The 16,222-nt window shown below is 33.8% G+C and overlaps 3 protein-coding genes across 16 annotated transcripts; 2 read left to right on the top strand and 1 right to left on the bottom strand.

The window, feature by feature from the left end:
* Nucleotides 1–3,695: 3,695 nt before the first annotated feature.
* LOC102613329 (reticulon-like protein B17) lies at nt 3,696–6,316 on the top strand. The gene is made up of 8 exons (XM_006469848.4): nt 3,696–4,405; nt 4,514–4,670; nt 4,774–4,848; nt 4,938–5,079; nt 5,174–5,243; nt 5,356–5,421; nt 5,514–5,636; nt 6,011–6,316. Exons 1-8 carry the CDS (start codon nt 3,928–3,930, stop codon nt 6,139–6,141), a joined length of 1,242 nt encoding a protein of 413 aa, XP_006469911.1. The 5' UTR covers nt 3,696–3,927; the 3' UTR covers nt 6,142–6,316.
* A 694-nt stretch (nt 6,317–7,010) lies between these two features.
* On the top strand, nt 7,011–8,218 carry LOC102613815 (hypothetical protein). The gene is made up of 2 exons (XM_006469850.4): nt 7,011–7,373; nt 7,812–8,218. The coding sequence occupies exons 1-2, from the start codon at nt 7,127–7,129 to the stop codon at nt 7,994–7,996; spliced, it is 432 nt and encodes a 143-aa protein (XP_006469913.1). The 5' UTR covers nt 7,011–7,126; the 3' UTR covers nt 7,997–8,218.
* A 2,657-nt stretch (nt 8,219–10,875) lies between these two features.
* LOC102614119 (protein NUCLEAR FUSION DEFECTIVE 6, mitochondrial) lies at nt 10,876–15,137 on the bottom strand. Of its 14 annotated transcripts, none has more exons than XR_008052602.1 (4): nt 14,865–15,104; nt 14,644–14,765; nt 11,555–11,970; nt 11,128–11,376 (listed from the first exon to the last, which is right to left on the bottom strand). XR_008052602.1 is itself a non-coding variant. In XM_052435542.1 (4 exons), the coding sequence occupies exons 1-3, from the start codon at nt 15,011–15,013 to the stop codon at nt 14,412–14,414; spliced, it is 279 nt and encodes a 92-aa protein (XP_052291502.1). In that variant the 5' UTR covers nt 15,014–15,104; the 3' UTR covers nt 13,403–13,646; nt 14,368–14,411. The 14 variants fall into 14 exon arrangements, 13 of the variants coding, with proteins under 13 accessions (XP_015383077.1, XP_006469914.1, XP_006469920.1 ...); XM_052435542.1 differs by lacking the exons at nt 11,128–11,376; nt 11,555–11,970 and adding exons at nt 13,403–13,646; nt 14,368–14,419; XM_015527591.3 differs by lacking the exons at nt 11,128–11,376; nt 11,555–11,970 and adding an exon at nt 10,876–11,126 and having other exon boundaries at nt 14,644–14,768; nt 14,865–15,137.
* Nucleotides 15,138–16,222: the final 1,085 nt, after the last annotated feature.

Raw genomic sequence — 16,222 nt, 5'->3', positions numbered from 1 at the left:
TTTCAAAAATGTATGATTAGTATGTGGCGTAATGACCATGTTGCAAGCACGGCAAGAAAATAATTAGATTCAACAAGAAGCCTTTGGTGATGTAGCATTGCAATCTTATGTACAAGGGATAATGATCCAAACTATGATCAAATTTCATTATTTAATGTATTTATTGCTGATGTTAGAAATCTTCTGGTTATTTATGGTTTTGTAATTTCTTATGCAGGCATCATTACAAAAGGTCTAGATCAAGGGAGGCTGATCGTGTAAAAAGTGGTTCTGGCATAAGCCAAGACGATGAACGTCAAGTTCATAAAACAACTTGGAGTCGGAGGCGCTCCAATTATCACAGTGAAAGCAGAAGTGATGAGGCTAATTCTGATGGAAGTTGGTCAGATATGGACAGAGACTAATTTTTATGTATTGAATTTGAATTATTTAGTTATGAGAGTAGGATATCTCATATTTTGGCTATTGAAGTTCAATTTGTAATATATACTAATAATATTTAAATGTGAAATGAAAGATTTTGTGATATAAATCAATTTCTTTTTGTTATTTTGTGGTGCTTTTAATTTTACAAATAAATCAATAGGCAATGATCCAATTTAATTTTTTATTTTTTAAAAAATAAATTAACTAGTGATACCATGGTAACAGTAATCATAGACACTAATAAAATATTAATAACTACTAACACTATGGTGTCATAATATCGGTGATACTGTAGTAATAGTAATCACTGACACCATTTACAAGTGTCACTATTTTTCTGACTCACAGATTACTGACACAATTAACAAGTGTCAGTGAAAGTAATTTCTAACACTATTCTAAAGTCAATAAAGACCATTTTTCTAGTAGTGAAATGTCCTAACTGTGTAAGACTTGCTTGCAACAAATCACGTTGTAAAACTTTAGGAATGGTTTCTGTAAATTGTGAAGATAAAATCAAATTCGCTAAAGATGGCATGAGTAAAGAATCGTTGGATGATCTCTTACGATCTCTTGAGACGCATCCGAGCGAACATGTTCAACGTGAAATTAATAATTTATGGAAGCTGTTCAAAAAGAAAAGTGCACAGTTTAGTCTTGGGAATCTGACTTTAAAAGACCATATTTGCCAGTTTATAAGAAAACTAGATGGGAAGCCTACCGTCGACCCATAGAGGGCGTTCAAGCCGTTACTGGACGTAAAACTAGAGGAAGATGTGAGCCACAATCACAACTACTAGTAAATATCTTTTTATTTTATTGTTCTTTTATCTTTTACATTATTATTATTATTGTGTGTTTTTTATATCTAATCATTGTTTACTTTTTCTTTTCACTGTTTGCCTTTGAATTATTGAGCCAAAAGCTTCACGCGTTATTTGACAAACACACCACCCCATTTACAATGTGTATCATTATGTCTATCACCAAGATCCTTAAATAGGAGCTCCTTTTCAAGCACTCACAAATTATTTCTTTTTAGAATTGTTCTAATGGCAGCAACTTCAAGCAGACAACATAAGAACATTTGTGTGCTTTTTGGATTTTGCCATGGAAAGTATAAGGAGTTCGTTCAGACAGCCATAGATCTTGGCCGTGCTATGGCAGAGAGAAAACTACATCTTGTATATGGAGGAGGTGACCGGGGTTAACAAAGCTGGTCTTTGAAACTGCTTTCGTTCGAGAAAGGCAAGTGCTAGGCATTATTCCAAACTTAGTAATTAGTATTATATTCTTTTACTATTATTAGTTTTTTATTATTGAATATGAACTTAAGTTTTGAATTTTTTATTCTAATAAATTTGAATAAAGGTATAGATCTAAAAAAAGTAAATAAACTTAAAAAAAGTACGCCAACAACTTGGCATGTGCTCTTTAAAAATTAAAAAAAAAACTTATTAGGCTTTTTTTCTTAGGCACGACACGACCCAAGGCACGGCAAGTGTGAGCACGACACCAGTGGGCACAGCACATGTGCCGAGTCAGACCTAAGCAAAAAAAATTAGATACGGCACAGCACAACACAAAACACATAGTGGACATGACACGACACGGCTGCACGGACACGAGCATGCATGAGCCTTCTATTGGCCATCTCTAGTTTCTCCATCAATTGCATTTAAATGGCAGATATTATTAAAAATGCATGGAAATCATGTGTTACCATCCACTTTAAGTTGTGTATCCATACTTTGCAGGGGTTGTTGTGGGACTAAAGGATAAAATTTTTACGCTAGAGGCATGCCAAATCAAGAACTGCTTTGGTTGCTACCTAAAAAAGCTGTGTGCTTGTTGGTGGTCTCAACTATTGCTGCAGCATTAATAAAATAAAAATTGCTCCGTAGAATGTTGACCGGTTGATGAATATACAAAAAAAAAATCAAGTGGTTTCCAAGTAGATTGTTTAAGCATTAAAAAAAAAAAGCGCCACCCAAATATCACTTAAATATCCAATCTATTGATTGGTTATGAATCATCATAATCTTTACATTAACTTAAAACTAATCTTTTTTAGCTTCTTAGTTATTTCCTATCATATTCGACCGTATTTATGTTAAATTATTGGGGATAATTAACGTATAGTATTTACCAGAAAGTGGTACTAATAATACTAAAACATAAAATCATGTAATAAAATTCTAACCACAATTGGTAGTATACTTATAGCCTAATACTTCTTTTTCTCGATATACATATAAAACTAATTGTGTGTTCATCGTTTCTAGTCTCATCCACGTAGTAGCACATACATATTCAATAAAGTATATGGTGTTGATATTAGGTGTTGATATTAAAGGGACATATAGCTAGGATGGGTATCAAAATGCTTTCGTAGGTAACATTGAAAAACAAGTATCTTCGAAAAAAATAAAATCTTCAATACATGTGTCTTCTCTACTACAACAAACAGTTCTTACAATACTTAAAACAGTAAAGGTGTTTTATGGAAATTATTTAGAAAAATTACTTTTTTTCTTTAGGGTGTGGTTATTTGAACCCACCAAATTCCTCCATACACCAATTTTAAAAAATAAATTCATTATTAAAAATTAAAAATTTTAAAATTACCCTTCACCAATTACTTACTTTTTTTTTTAATCTTAAAATTGTAAATTCTCTTTATACTTTCATATTCTACAAACTAAACACTCAATTTAACTCTCTTTCTAATTCAATTTTTGGCTTTCTATATATAAGAATTTTTTCTTTGATATTCATTAGTTTTTGTGTTTGCTAAAATTAATGTTGTAATATTCCTGAACTTTCATAACTTATAAAAGTTTGTTGATTTTTATTTTTAAATTGTGAGTTTTGTTATTCTTAGTTAGTGATATTAATTATTTATAATTAAAAATATATATAAATAAATTAATAAAAATTTATGAAATTAAAAAAAGAACTGATTAATTAAGTTTTTTTAAAAAAATATTTAAATAATAAAATTTTTTTAAAAAAATATTTAAATAATAAAATTTTTAATTAAAAAATATTTAAAAAATTAATGAGTTTAAATAATCCGACCATTTTCTTTGATGTGATTTTATACTTATTTTTCCATGAGATTGCTTTCGAAAAAGCCTCCATTCAAGTTTCGAGGTCAGCATATGGAACCCCACCAAATAAAGCCCAATAAACGGCACCAAACCAAACGGCCATTAAGTTTCTTACCGTTAGAGCTCAAGGTCCCACTGTCCCCCGCCGTGAAAAATTCAAACACAAATAACAAACCAAAGAAACCCTTTTCTCTCTCCAACGGCTCCTACCATCTTATCAACTTCTCTCGCTCGTTCTCTCAATCGATTCAAAGCCCACAAATTTTCTTACAAATCCAGAGTGAAAAAAAAAATCATAAACCCATTTCGAAGAACTAAAGAATCATTGGAAAATCTATCAAAAAATCCAGTCTTTTCTCACAATTAGTTCACAAAATCGGTCCAAATTATGGACTCAAACCCTAGCTCTCAAACTAAATCAGCATCGCGCCTTGCAAGAATGAGCTCTGAAGAAACCCTACATCTGTCTCTAGACTTTGTATCTCCCTCTTCGAAGAAAGTGCCATCACTGTCACCTGTGGTTCCTCTCCGAGAACTGCTGCTACTGTCACCCTCTCCGAACAGAAAATCAAGAACCCGTTTAACCGATCGTCTTGACATGTCCGAGGAACTGGGTGTGGAGCCCAATGGGGCCCGAAGGAGATGCAAAACAAGAGGTGGTCAAATGGGTCTGGTGGGATGTCCGTCCCCGAGGAATCATCGGAGGTCAAGGAGAAGATCAGAGATGGAGATGAGAGATGAGAGAGATCTTGCAATTGGTTTGGCGGATGAAATTGGGAAGGTAAGGAAAAGGAGGCATAGCGTGCGGTCCAAGAAAGAGAAGCTTAGTCTTGTTCCTTGTGTTCCTTCTCCAAATTTGTCTCCAAGTATGTGTTCGATTATTCTTTGTTTGATAATTGGTTTTGATTCTGCTAAATAATTTTTTTTTTAAGTATTGATTTATTATTGGTATGATTGTGATTAATTGTGTTTAGAAATGGATGATGTCGGTGGAGAAGGGAATCTTGATCGAATCGGACAGGTGCTTTCTGATTTGATTATGTGGAGGGATGTTGCAAAGTCAAGCCTTTGGTTTGGTCTTGGGTGTTTATGTTTCTTGTCTTCTGGCTTTGCTAAAGGAGTTAACTTTAGGTGTGTTATCTCTTGTCCTCTCTTCTTTCATTGATTTTTATTTTGGTTTTGGTGTTTGAATTATTATTAAGGTACCTGAATCTTCTTAATTTCATGGTTTAAGCATCTTTTCGGTTATTTCCCAAATCGGGCTTCTGTTCTTGGGTGCATCATTCTTCTCAAATTCAATCTTGCAAAGGTAAGTCATCCTTTGCGCAGTTTGTTATCTCATTTTATGTTTAAATTCATCCTTGCGCCTTCTGAGTTTTGGTATGGGTACATTTACAGAAATAATGGTGAAAAGAGGCGAGAGTTTATGCTGAAAGACGGGGACATTTTGAGATTTGGTAGAGTAATACTTCCAGCTTGTAACCTCGCAATTTCAAAGACAAGAGAGCTTTTCTCAGGAGAGCCATCAATGACCCTCAAAGTAACAATAAATGTTCTTTCAGTCATGTTTCTAAAGAATTTTTACTGTTTCGGATCTGCTTCTTATACAAGCCTTGTTGTGATTCTGGTTACAGGTAGTTCCATTTTTGCTTCTGGGAGCTGAATATGGCCATCTTATAACGATATGGAGGCTCTGTGCACTTGGTACAATAACCGCAATGTTCAGCCACTCATGTACTTACTGTTCAATTTATGAATCTTATCTCAAATTTAGTTACTGACTCAACCTCTTGGTGACCATTGTGAATATGAACAGGGTTTTTTAGCAGCTTCATAGTCCCAAAGCTGTATTCTTGCTACTCTAATCAGATAAACCAAAAAGGTTTGAATAGACTCAGCCATGTACTTGATATGTAGAATGTTCATCTCTCTGTTTGTGCTTTAATTGAAGGAAGTGAATTTTGCTTATTGCAGTTGACAACACGAAATGCTGGTTGCTGGAAGCATGGGGTTCCTGTTCTCACAAAAAAGTTGTGGCAGCCTCGGCAGTCATGGCCTTCTGGAATCTGTCTACAATAAGAACCCGCATTTTCACAGGTAAAATTGGGATGGTATTGCTAATCTGTAACTAGAATATTGATTATCGACAACATTTATGTCTGGATTTGAATTCTCATGAGACCACAGGCACACTTTATTAGCAGCCGTACTATAATTCCCCAGTTTCAAGTAATAATCTTTCTTAATTTGCTGACTAGTGATTGATAATGGAACATGATCGTTCTAGTTCCCTGAAAGTTTAAATGAGTGTAGTCACATTAAGCTGTAAACTTGTCAATTCCAAAGTAAAAAGGATTATTTAGCAAACTACAAACATCTTTCACTTTCCAAAACCAACGCTTTTATGCATAGAAGGCCTTACAACAGCATATGTGCAGGTTTTTCATGAATTTGATATTATCTTTTTGCAGCATTCATCTCGTTGGTAATACTGCGGTGCTGCCGGCAACATCTACTGCCAAGACAAGAGGTAGAAGAAGAGCCGCAGCCCCAGCAACAGCAGGCATTAGTGGTGGCAGAAGTACAGGATACCCAGAAGTAGCAGTTTAGCTCTCAATGCTTCTGACACACCAATTAGTTGTTCCTTCTATCGACATAGCAGATGAATGAGGGAATTGTACTATGCAATAACAAAAGCCAACGCTAAATGGTGTATCATAGAAATGGCTGATCCTTTACCTTCAACATCCCGTATGAATAAAAATGACTCTTGTTTATTCTCTTCTGTGTTTCTCTTGTTTATGCTCTTGATGATGCCAACATTGAAAGTGAAGTCCAGCCAAGATTGAAGTGACTAACAACATTGATGGCAGAAGCACACGCACGTGGCAAACTTATATGGTACTATATTATTCGGTCCAAAATTTTGTTATTCTTTACACATGCATGAGATTACCATATAGAATTTAGGAGCTTGATTTGAAATTAAATAGAATTGTGAAATGGAAGCGCTAGCTGTCCAATGAAATGAATAGATGTTCAGTACATTAGTAAGAATAATTTTTAGGATTGGATAAGAATAAGATTATAAAGAATATTATTCATAAAACATCTTAGTTTTCAAAGTAGAGAATCTATTTTATCCCACATAATAAATTGAAAAGCATTTACATAAAATTCTGTCCTCTTGAAAATAATTAAAAAAACTATAAGTTGGAGAATTAAAAAAAAGATACAAAAACCATTGCATTATAAGCTTATATGTATTTATATAATTTTCTTTTCTTTTCTTTTTTTTGGATTTTATTGAAATTATAGATAGAAATTAAAAAAGAGAACTTAATAGTTAAGAAATATTAGGGGCAAAGGCCAATGCATAAACTTTTTTTAATCCAATGGATGGTGGACACGTGGTCAAAGCTGATTAACCCTTGCATTTCCTCGAAACGGCATAAAAAAAGCCACCAAATTGAAAAACCCTAACCACCTCACTCTTCATTTGGTGCGCCCCCCCATTAGTCGCTGCTTCGATTCTCATTCGCTCACAAATCCTATACCTAGACCTAGTATTCGGGTTCTTTGTTGCGATGGCGACGGCGGGTGCGACGGCAAAGAGGAAGCCGGTCTTTATTAAGGTCGATCAGCTCAAGCCAGGAACCACCGGCCACACGCTGACCGTCAAGGTGGTGTCATCGAAGCCCGTGCAGGTCAACAAGCCACGTGGCGCAAGGTCATTGTCCTCTCTCTCTCAGCCTTCTCGACCACCTCGCATCGCCGAGTGCCTCGTCGGCGACGACACCGGTGCCATCTACTTCACTGCCCGCAACGACCAAGGTTAAATCTTTTCTTTGGTTGTGCTCTTTTCTTGTATTAATTAATTAGGGCTTTTAAAAGCTTGATTTTTCTTGGTATCGTGTTTCCAATTTGAAAGTTTAGCTATAAAATTTCATTGATTGGAGAAGAAAACTTCTTTACTTGACAAAATATAAATAACAAAATAAATATAAAATTTTCTGAATTACTTGGTTTACTTGAATATGTTCTCTAATCTCTATGTTTAGGTTAGAGGCAATGAACTTAGGTTATTATTATATCATGAGTTTGTATAAAACTCACCGGCTTAGATGCGCAGTCAAGTAATTTAAAAACTTTTGGAGTACGAAAAGGGTGTTATTTGTTTGGTTCGCACATGGGCAAATGGCCATGGGTTGTTCTTTACTTTTTGGCACTGATCTAATACTTGCTGTTAAGGTTAGCTTTATTTTGATGCAGTTGATATTATGACGCCGGGCACCACTGTGATTCTACGTAATGCTAAGATTGATATGTTCAAGGGCTCAATGAGGCTAGCAGTCGACAAATGGGGACGCATTGAAGTCACCGAACCTGCTGACTTTGAAGTTAAAGAGAGTAACAATCTTTCTTTAGTTGAGTATGAGTTAGTTAATGTGGAGTGATTGGTATCATTTGGAGGTGAATATTTGTAGGTTAGTATTTCTGGAGGTTCGATTCTTCTTGTTCCCCGTCAAAACTGTTAACTGGGATCCAGTTTTTATGGATGGTGGTACAAAGATCTTGCTTATATGGTTTTTTCCAGCTTTGATATCAATGTGATGATAGACACAAGTAATTAAGTTTCTGATTGAGTTTGAAATGGATCAGTTAATGTTATATTTTAATTACTGCTGGGTATTGAAGGTGATCGAATTCTTGCTATTTTTACTTTTCTTTGCTGTCTTGTTGATGAGCAACAAATTCACATCCGTTTTTGGATTTGAACACCGAGTTTGTTTGCTTTTTCTTGCCTATTCTCAATGTTTACAACTCATAAGGATAATTGCTGGCTATGCAATAAAGGTGTTGCCAAGCAGACAATATTGGTAGAGTGATGTATCTTAGCTTACACTGGAAAAAACTCAAACTTGGCATGCCAATTGAAGGTAGATTCCAGAGCTTTGCTTTTCTATTGTCACTTTTGTCCTGTAGAGAAATTGCATCGTTCGATTCTAAAACGATCGATATGGTTTGCGATGATGAAGAAACTAAATATGACAATTTTTTGACACCTGTTTGTTGTTGCATTGACATTGACATGACCTTGTTTCATCAACGACAATCATTTTCGCGTTAGACTGTCTCCCGAAACAAGCTAGTAGTGAACCATTAAAATTCAATGATGTATTTAAAGTTGGGAAAAAGGCTGATACACTCAAACGCTTATTAAAATGGATACGTTTTTTAAAAAAGACATTTAAATCTCAATTGTTAACGGATTGTAATTTGTAATTATCATTATCTCCCTTTAATATACAAGTTAATATATTAACTTATCTATTTTGTTCATAAATTATTTATAAAATTACGAACGCACCCTTATTTATAAAGGTTGGAATTCTGTTGTAGAATCTCAATTTAATATCCTAATTTTCCCAATTGCTGATATTCTGATTCAATGTTTCTTCTTCTTCATCAACAAGTTTCTTCTAATTTCTAAACACAAAATTAAATTTTAAATCTAACATAAAATAAAATTAAAAAGAAGAAATGAGCAATAGTAGTTTTCTTCTCTTGTGAGTCGTGAATCAAGCAAAGGCTACAAAGATGAAAACATGAGCCACATTCAATTGAAAGAACTTCAAGAAGGCAATCATACGAAACTAAGTTTGTTGGATCTTGGAATAGATGATGTTTGGGTGGTTAAAATGCCACCACCTATGCGCGCACACATATGGTCGAGACCACAGTCTCCTCATGATGAAGGTAATGTTCGAGCAGATGCCAAGGGTAGGTCTACACAAAAGCTTGCCCAAAGGTTGAGCAGAAAGCTATTTCAGAAAAATCGAGCACGATGCCCACACCCACACAGTTACTGCATCAACCCTCAACCATCCGGGAACCAGCATGTTCGCCCAATCCGCCAATCAACCAACCCACTAAGGGTGCGTTTGGAATTGAGGTTGGGCAGCTATAGCTTAAAAGCTACAGCACTAAAGTGTTTGGTAAACACTAACTGCTGTAGCTTTTAAGCTATGTTGATATGATTTTTCACTTATATAATATAAAATTTATTATATCTTTAATAATTTTATCAAAATTATTATTTAAAATTTATATTTACTATATATTATTAACTTTTGTTTCATAATTACAGTTTTTTTTTCGCAGCAGCTTTTTTTTCACAGCAGCTATAGCTTAAAAGCTACAGCACCTCAATCCCAAACGCACCATAAGACCGCGAATTAAGGATGATGCTGCACGTTTTTGCTACACGTTTGGCTGTTTATAAAATCCCTAAAAATCCAAATGGAGGTAAGACACAAAAAACTAAGGGGAAACTCTGCCTATTTGAATCCAGAATCTTTCCTTCTGTGCATTTTAATACTTTTATTCCATATATAAACTACTAGGTCACATAGAATAGTGGCTTAAGTTTTTCTAGAAAACCCAAAATTGACTTAAGCGTTGGAAGATTTTTGTCGGAAAAACATCTAGCATTCCCTGACTCTTCTTTGTGATTGCAGGTGTAAGAAGTGCAAGAGTTAACGTGGTCGTTAGAATCTGCTCATTGAAGTAGCTGAAAGCAGCATCGTTCCCCATCAAAATAGATTTAAGTGTTGACATGAAACATGATTGTCTCAACAAACGCGACCAAATTTCTGCATCAACAGATAATGAAGCATACTATAGGAAAACTCTTTCGGTTATTTTTGGAAGTTCAAATCAATTGATTGAAAACATGTGTTTCCTTTAGTGTTGAGCACAAATCCAATCTTATAAGTTCAAAGAAAGGAGGAATGGTTAACGTGCATAGGCCACCGGCAAACTGGACACGAGCAACCAAATCTGTGTGTGACGAATTAGGGAATTCTGTTAAGGGTATGTGATTTTTTTTACAAGAGAGGAGTTTCAAATTAGTAATCGATTGAATTTTGTGATTTTTAGAGGAGGGTTTTTGGATAAATTCATTAGTTATTAATAAGAGAATGTACTATATTAACCTTTTAGTTATTCATACAAACCAAATTTGTTAACAAATTAGAATTTAAATGTCTCTTTTAAAACGTTAGAGAATTTTGTGTCCCTTTCTTTTAACATTTGGGGTGTATCAATTTTTGGGTACTGGAACAGTTTCCAGGACAAAAACTAGTGGCCTTTGGATTTCAATCCAAAGGCCACTAGTGGCTGCACATGGTGGGGTCCACCATGTGCAGCCCACAAATTAAAAAAAAAAAGAATCCAACGGCCCCTGGTGGATTCCCGGACAATGATTCAATCCGGGACTCCCGGATTGGATCACTGTCCATCAATTCTTTTACCTTTAAAGATCGCTCAAATGTTGCAACAAAACTTGTCATGGTGTTCCTCGGCTTAAAACAAAACTTGAGTTAAAAACAAACGTATTTGAGTGAAAAACAAAAGGATGCCCCATGGGCCGTAGCTCAGCGCCTCATCCCAATTATTCGCTCTTGATTCCTCAGCTTTGAAGAGAAATAAGAGGATTGCCACTTTTAAGGCTGCTTTGCATTTGCAACATTATTCCTCAAGTGATGGCGCATATCTTCCTTGAGTAAAGGGACACACCTAGACCTGAGCTAAGATGCAAGTAAATGAAAATTAAAATCAACAATCATATTCGGTGATATCACTTTTGAGTAGAAAAGGTAAGGAACACCCAAAAGCTTAAGATTCAAGGAACTGGTGACAACTAAGCGAGACCGATTTGAACAGGAACATTAAAAACTTCCAAGTAGCAAATACACCTAATACACTCAGTTTGGCAAGAAAAGTCAGCATATTCCTCCTGATGCTGCGACATCAAAGACTAGAGATTACAGCCCTAATACAAACAAAAGATGTAGTTAGAAATGATGAAGAGAAAAGTTGCACACGGACATAATACCTATGTGTGAAGCGAGAAACCTTAATGGCAAGAAAGTATTTAATGTCCCAGACTCGGGATTCAAAAAGAAAATAAGAAAGTAAACACTGAACAACAGGGAACAAAAGAAGTTTACCTAAAATATATGACCATGAAAATATGTTCACATCGAAGGCTACCCTTCATTTTCAAGTCAATCAAAATCTGAATGATCAATGCATAAGAATATCTATAACTGTGGAAAGTTTCATGTCAATAAGAACAAATGAAAGCCAAAGCAACAAAATTCATTACACTTGAAACTTTTTTTTTTCCATTGCCAATGCCTAAATAACAAAGAGAAGAACAAAACCCAAAGGAAGATAAACACAATGTGGCAGGATTAAGAGAGAGGATTGGACTCTTGTCTACCACATTACTAGTACCACTTGGAGTATTCAAAGGTTAGGTCTTAATATGCTTAGGATAATCAAAATACTGGAACCGTCATCTGGAGGCTAACTGAGTCCCAAGGGCATCAATGCTTGAATGCACATTCCTATCTAATATCAGCTGCCAATATCAATCAAAAAAATTGAAGGTGTACAGTTAGGAACTCCCTACAGACGATCATTATAACCTATCTTATGAACTAAAGATATGAAAATTGGAAGAGGAAAGATAAATTTAAATGTAAAGGACAGACCCACTTAAATCACAACTATTAGAAAAGTGGCTAAACAATCATAAAGGAGTGGCGGTCGGATAGATTTTGTTGCGAATTTGCCAGTACCACGCCCATACCCTCAAAAGAAAAAAAAAAGGTTTCTTTTTTTTTTTTTTGGGGGGGGCGTAACCCGCCCATTGCGGGTTTAACTATTATCAAACTGCAATGGTATTTGGCCGATTTTTTGTAGTTCCCAAAATTTCAAATCACAAATATTAAAATGTACATTCATCAAACTTAAGAATATAAACTATATAATTCAAAATATAAATTTGTAACATCAGCCTAAAAAATCCATATAGAATACTTGAATCTAATATTTATCGTTGTAGATGAGAAATTAAAGTGTTAACATTAAAAAAAAAATACAAAAGATGTGTCAATCTAACACAATTCTCCAATTTAAGCATGAATATAAAAACCCATCACAAGTACTGTTAATTGGAAAAGAAAAATGAACGAAGAATCACAAAATAGTATCCAAGAGTAGCATCCACGACCCATTTCATTCAACACCGAGCTCCAATAGTTAAGATCTTTATCTTACCACCACTAGTACCCATTCAACATAATTCCTACGATTTGGATAAAAATTATTATATTCCAAACACACACATAAAATACAAAATTATAATAAGCATATGATACTCCATGTTTTAAGCAAAAGATCCTTATCTCATCAATCTCATCATGATCTTCAAAGAATTTGCCATTTACTACTTTTCTTGGAGTTTAGGTTTTATATTTTCATTTTTAAATATTAAATAATAAAAAATCTCATCAATCTCATCATGATCTTCAAAGAATTTGCTATTTACTACTTTTCTTGGAGTTTAGATTTTATATTTTCATTTTTAAATATTAAATAAAAAAAATATAAAAATAATGCAGGTAAGAGGGTACTAGTGCAAGAATCTACAGGGTATTCTCTTTTTACTAAATCCGCCCATTACCTGCAACTGGTTTTGGTTTGTTTTAGCAAATCCAGCCAGTGCAACCAAAATTACCCATTGCAGGTGGGTAGCAGCGAGTTTGCAGTCAAAATTGCCATCCTTACATAAAGTACAAATACATAACAATTTACTCACGAAATTTTCCAGAAGACAACTTAGTCATATTTCTAAACAAACAGGTGTGCTTCTCTTTAAAATGCAACAATCTTTGAACAAAACAAAACTTCTAAACGATCCTTTCGGCATGCATCACACATCATTATTGCTAGTTTATTAGATCCATGAAACACTTCAAGATTTTTACTAGCATCCTTATAATCTAAAATTTAATCAAAAAGTGAATCAAGAACTTATATTGATAATCTGCAATACACATTTGCTTTTGTGGTCTATGAACTACATATCCAACATCAAACTGAATGAAAGGAGAAATATCTTCTACTAGCCCAACCTGTCTCTTCTTGGCGGCTCACATAAAACTTCTAAGCAATAAATGCCTTAGAAGCATATTTTTTTACATAAAACTGGCTTGATTCCTCTGAACATTCATCACACATCATCATTGCAAGCTGATTGAATAAAATTTATTAGTGTGCTTAATTATCACAATGATCCTAATTGAAATGCACTTCAATAAAATAAAATATTCATAATTGCAAGCACAATTGATTAATCTTCTAACTATCACATCAATACAACCATAAAAACATGCATAACATTTCAGACATCTCAAAGGAGAAAGCCACACATCTAATGAAGCTTTAATATTAGGGGAAACAAACCATATTACATGCAATAGAAAACGCCTGCCAAACAAAACCAGTAAACAAGCTTGCAGTGCATCAATTTTTTCCAAAAACCATCAAGTTACGTTATGTTCGATTGTTCTTTTGAAATAACAACCTTATTCCCTAGTCTACAGACAATGCCAGTCCCAAGTAGCTTAAATACTTGAAAAATATATACAAATCCAAGTCAATTCCATCTTTGCTTTCCGAACTTCATCTAGTCTTGTTTTGGCCTACAACACGAAGAATATTACACACCACTCATCAAAAACAACACAGGAGAAAGAGAATGGCAGATATTGTCTAGGACATGAGCATAGGCCATCAAACCTAGGTACCTGGCCAGCATCTCACCCCATTAAAATAGAAAAGGAAAGAAGGAGAGATCACAAAAATATCCATGCAATTAATATAAACAGCATCTGCTGATCAGAACATATTTTATCTACTTGAATGCCAATTCGACATAATTATGGTTTTTTAAGCCAGCCCACCATCTTACCGGAAAATTAAGAGGACGAAAAGATCATCATTAACACAGGCCCCCTAGTTGCCTAATCCAAGGATAAAAGCATCAGTATCTTTTATCTATCTATTATCAACACAACAAGTATGCAACTCTTGGTGAAAACCCATCCATCAATTAATCAATCTCATCCATGTACTCAAAGACTCAATCTAATGCTTTCATTTCTGAAAAACAATCAGACAAAATGCACCAAAATAGATAAAGCATGCGAAACGCGTAAATCATTTTGAGAGCATGAAGAAAGGCTACCTTCAGGAAGCCAACCGTAACCGCATTGAGAGATGGAGAGCAGTGAAGTCGACAAAGCCGAAGCCGTGGCAGTATGATACGGCAGCATTGATTCCACGCAAAAGCTCAATTCAACGGGACTCCTTCTTTATCAAATGAGAAAACAAATTTTATTACTAAATGTAAAAAAAAAAATTCCTCTATTTTTTTTAAATAATAAATGAACGAGTAACGGTGCGGACCTGAGAGCAGCGAGGGAGAGGGGTTTCTTCGCGGAAACACCAAAGGGAGAGGGGGCGGCTTTGGTCTTGGCTTGGGAAGCGAGCCGAGTGGTGGCGTTACGAGCCGAGTTAGACCGGAAAATTGATCTGGCGGCGGCAAATGAGGCCATATTTTGTTGGTATTCCGAATTGCGAAAGTCAGTGGGATTTTTTAATTGAATTTTACGTTTTTGCGGGGTTTTGCGAATTAAGGGGACCGCTCTGCTGCGGACGCTAAAACCCTGAGGAGTGCTTGGCTATTCTTGTAAGCAGAGTCTGCGCCAAGAGTAGATTGATATTCTGGCTCTGTTTATGGTTTAAAGAGGAAATTGAGGGGCTTTTACTATTGTTGGTATTATTATTATTACTACTAATTTATTAGTAATGATAAAGTTATAAATTTTTATACAAATTCATGTGGTATAATTTAATTAATTAAATTAAATATATCTTAGTTCATGATTTATTTCTTTATTTTATATTTTTAATTTAACTAACAAATTGATGTTATATTAAATTAATACAATTAGTTTGAAAAATATACATGCATGCAATGTTATTCTCGCAATCTACACTTCATAACAATGCACGACTGTACTAAGAAATCGAATTTAATATAAATGGTTAAGGTAGTATTTTTTTTATCTAAAATCTAAATAGATCTGAATTTATCTGAAATCTAAATAAATCTGATTATATATATTTGAATGATTTTTTTAACATATGAATATAAGCGTTAAGTTATTTATTTTTTAAAATAAAATATCTGAAAATAATATTTTGACATATATAACTTCAAATACTAAGAATACTTATATTTTATTGGTTAAATACATAACGATTTATAAATAAATTTTTTGATTAGTAAAAAAAATTGATAATTTTTACCTTAACAAATATGAAAAATAAAATATATTTCGATCACACATATTTTTTTAATATATTTATAATGTTATTTTTAGTATATTATATTAATATTCTTTCTTATTAATTACCTAAGCCAATCAAGATTTGTTTAATCATTTGAATTAAAATTAATGTATTACATACAATTCAAAATCTATTATAAAAATAATAAATATGAATACAAAAAGATTGACCTATTATAAAACACACTTACCTAAAGTTTTATTCTGTTTAAAAATTCTCATTCACAAAAAAAAAAAAAAATTGTTGAATACATGCATAAAACCAAAAAAAATGGATAAATAAAAAATAACAAAAGAATAATTTATATAATAAGAAATAAATTTATGTAATAGTGATATTAATGAGAAAAAATATTAAAAATTTATTCAGATGTTTGCCATTCATATAAAAGTCAAAATATTTAATTTTTT

The sequence above is a fragment of the Citrus sinensis genome, chromosome 2 (genome assembly GCF_022201045.2).
Source record: "Citrus sinensis cultivar Valencia sweet orange chromosome 2, DVS_A1.0, whole genome shotgun sequence".
Taxonomy (NCBI): domain Eukaryota; kingdom Viridiplantae; phylum Streptophyta; class Magnoliopsida; order Sapindales; family Rutaceae; genus Citrus; species Citrus sinensis.
The sequence above is the reverse complement of the archived record's forward strand: the minus strand, read 5'-3'. Positions and strand labels throughout refer to the sequence as shown.

Coding starts and splice junctions, on each gene's coding strand:
- LOC102613329 (XM_006469848.4), top strand. CDS start 3,928: ATGGACTCAAACCCTAGCTCTCAAACTAAATCAGCATCGCGCCTTGCA. Junction 4,406..4,513: donor TTCTCCAAATTTGTCTCCAA/GTATGTGTTCGA, acceptor AATTGTGTTTAG/AAATGGATGATGTCGGTGGA. Junction 5,637..6,010: donor AAGAACCCGCATTTTCACAG/GTAAAATTGGGA, acceptor ATCTTTTTGCAG/CATTCATCTCGTTGGTAATA.
- LOC102613815 (XM_006469850.4), top strand. CDS start 7,127: ATGGCGACGGCGGGTGCGACGGCAAAGAGGAAGCCGGTCTTTATTAAG. Junction 7,374..7,811: donor CACTGCCCGCAACGACCAAG/GTTAAATCTTTT, acceptor ATTTTGATGCAG/TTGATATTATGACGCCGGGC.
- LOC102614119 (XM_015527591.3), bottom strand. CDS start 15,013: ATGGCCTCATTTGCCGCCGCCAGATCAATTTTCCGGTCTAACTCGGCT. Junction 14,769..14,864: donor CTCTCCCTCGCTGCTCTCAG/GTCCGCACCGTT, acceptor CATTTGATAAAG/AAGGAGTCCCGTTGAATTGA. Junction 11,127..14,643: donor TTACGGTTGGCTTCCTGAAG/GTAGCCTTTCTT, acceptor ATCTTAGCTCAG/GTCTAGGTGTGTCCCTTTAC.